Consider the following 2,570-nt stretch of genomic DNA (forward strand, 5'->3'; position numbering starts at 1 on the left):
ATTAGGAGCACTCCCTTTAAGAGTGTGCTCCTAATCTCAGCTCGTTACCTGTATAAAAGACACCTGGGAGCCAGAAATCTTTCTGATTGAGAGGGGGTCAAATACTTATTTCCCTCATTAAAATGCTAATCAATTTATAACATTTTTGACATGCGTTTTTCTGGATTCTTTTTGGTGTTATTCTGTCTCTCACTGTTCAAATAAACCTACCATTAAAATTATAGACTGATCATTTCTTTGTCAGTGGGCAAACGTACAACATCAGCAGGGGATCAAATACTTTTTTCCCTCACTGTATTATCATTAACGTGAATTACTACATATTATTATTACGCTATTATTACAGTGAGAGCAAGTTGTGTTAAATTTCCAATAATTCCAACCCTTTAGGAAGCAGAGGAAGCACACCACTCCAGAATCATGGGACACTTTCAGCTCTCCCCCATGCTCTCCCTTGGCCTTCGGCTTGTGGTTGTCGTAGCAATCCTGTTTCTCAAATTCCAACATGTGACGGCTATGTCCTCGGACGTGGACTTGGATCATTTTGTGTCTCCAACTGCCAGCGGCAACGTTACTGTGTGCACCACAGCAGGCACAGCATGCGAAAAAGGGGTAATTCTGCCTATCTGGGAACCTCAGAATCCCTCGTTTGGGGACAAAGTGGCACGGGCGACAGTCTACTTCGTGGCCCTGGTGTACATGTTCCTTGGAGTGTCCATCATCGCTGACCGTTTCATGGCGTCCATTGAGGTCATCACCTCTCAGGAGAAAGAGATCACCATCAAGAGACCCAATGGAGAGACCACCACCACCACCGTGCGGATCTGGAACGAGACAGTGTCCAACCTCACGCTCATGGCCCTGGGTTCTAGTGCCCCTGAGATCCTACTGTCCGTCATTGAGGTTTGCGGCCATGGTTTTGATGCGGGAGCCTTGGGTCCTAGCACCATCGTGGGCAGCGCCGCCTTCAACATGTTTGTCATCATCGGCATCTGTGTGTACGTAGTGCCGGACGGGGAGGTCCGTAAGGTCAAGCACCTGCGCGTCTTCTTCGTCACAGCCACCTGGAGCATCTTTGCCTACATCTGGCTCTACCTGATCCTGGCTGTCATCTCCCCTGGCATAGTGCAGGTGTGGGAGGGCCTGCTCACCCTCTTCTTCTTCCCCATCTGCGTGTTGTTCGCCTGGGTCGCTGACCGACGCCTGCTCTTCTACAAGTACGTCTACAAGCGCTACCGTACTGGCAAGCAGCGAGGCATGATCATTGAGACGGAGGGCGACCGCCCGCTCCCATCCAAAGTTGACATTGAGATGGACGGAAAGATGCTAAACTCTCATGCAGCGGACTTCCTGGATGGGCCTCTGGGGCTGGAGCTGAACGTGAAGGACCTGGATGAGGAGGAGACCCGGCGCGACATGGCCAAGATCCTCAAGGAGCTGAAGCAGAAGCACCCAGACAAGGAGATGGAGCAGCTGATTGAACTGGCCAACTACCAGGTGTTGAGTTCGCAGCAGAAGAGCAGGGCCTTCTACCGCTGCCAGGCCACCAGGCTCATGACCGGCGCTGGGAACATCCTGAAGAAGCATGCGGCTGACCAGGCCCGCAAGGCCGTCAGCTTGCACGAGGTTCGCTCCGATGTGGTCGATAACGACCCCGTTTCCAAGATCTACTTCGACCCCGGCTCCTACCAGTGCCTGGAGAACTGTGGCACAGTGGCAGTTAACGTGCTACGGCGAGGCGGTGACCTGACCAAGACGGTGTCGGTGGAGTTCCGTACAGAGGATGGATCAGCCAACGCGGGCTCGGACTACGAGTTCACCGAGGGGGTGGTGGTGTTCAAGCCTGGCGAGACACAGAAGGAGATCCGCGTGGGCATCATCGATGATGACATCTTTGAGGAGGACGAGAACTTCCTGATCCACCTGAGCAACGTCAAAGTGCTGCTGGCAGAGGGGGAGGAGGTAGAGAACCCAGAGACCAATCACGTGGAGGCGGTGGCCTGTCTCGGCCTGCCCGCCACGGCAACTGTGACCATCTTTGACGACGACCACGCCGGCATCTTCACGTTTGAGGAGCCTGTGGCACACGTGAGTGAGAGTGTGGGCACCATGGAGGTGAAGGTGCTTCGTACGTCGGGGGCACGTGGGGTCGTGATGTTGCCCTACAAGACTGTGGAGGGCACGGCACGCGGAGGAGGAGAGGACTTTGAAGATACCCAAGGGGTCCTGGAGTTCCAGAACGATGAAATCTTGTAAGTTCTTATTTTACTTGTGTACAGTGAATGTTATTTTAAAGTATTTATTTATTTTATATGTGGGGCTGACATTACACTGCTTATTAGTGTACTATTATGCTTTTTTGGCCATGTACATTTTACATTTGAATGAATACTTTCAGCCAAATTTCTCAACAAGTGAGTAGGCTATTGAAATATGTTGTGTAATGTAGTTTATTGTCAGTCTCTCTAGTTATACATGTGTAGTCTATGCTGATGCTGGGTTTTGTTTGTCTGTGTATGCATGTGCTGATGATGATGATGTTGATGTTGATGTTGATGTTGATGTTGATG

The 2,570-nt window shown here is 51.0% G+C and overlaps 1 protein-coding gene across 1 annotated transcript; it reads left to right on the top strand.

Annotated features, from left to right (window-relative positions):
- Nucleotides 1-420: 420 nt before the first annotated feature.
- LOC311125007 (sodium/calcium exchanger 1-like) lies at nt 421-2,256 on the top strand (the record flags this gene model as incomplete). The annotated part of the gene is made up of 1 exon (XM_084199096.1): nt 421-2,256. One exon carries the CDS (start codon nt 421-423, stop codon nt 2,254-2,256), a length of 1,836 nt encoding a protein of 611 aa, XP_084055222.1.
- Between the last annotated feature and the right edge of the window lie 314 nt (nt 2,257-2,570).

This window comes from Coregonus lavaretus (genome assembly GCF_964263955.1).
Source record: "Coregonus lavaretus genome assembly, contig: HAP1_SCAFFOLD_2431, whole genome shotgun sequence".
NCBI lineage: Eukaryota > Metazoa > Chordata > Actinopteri > Salmoniformes > Salmonidae > Coregonus > Coregonus lavaretus.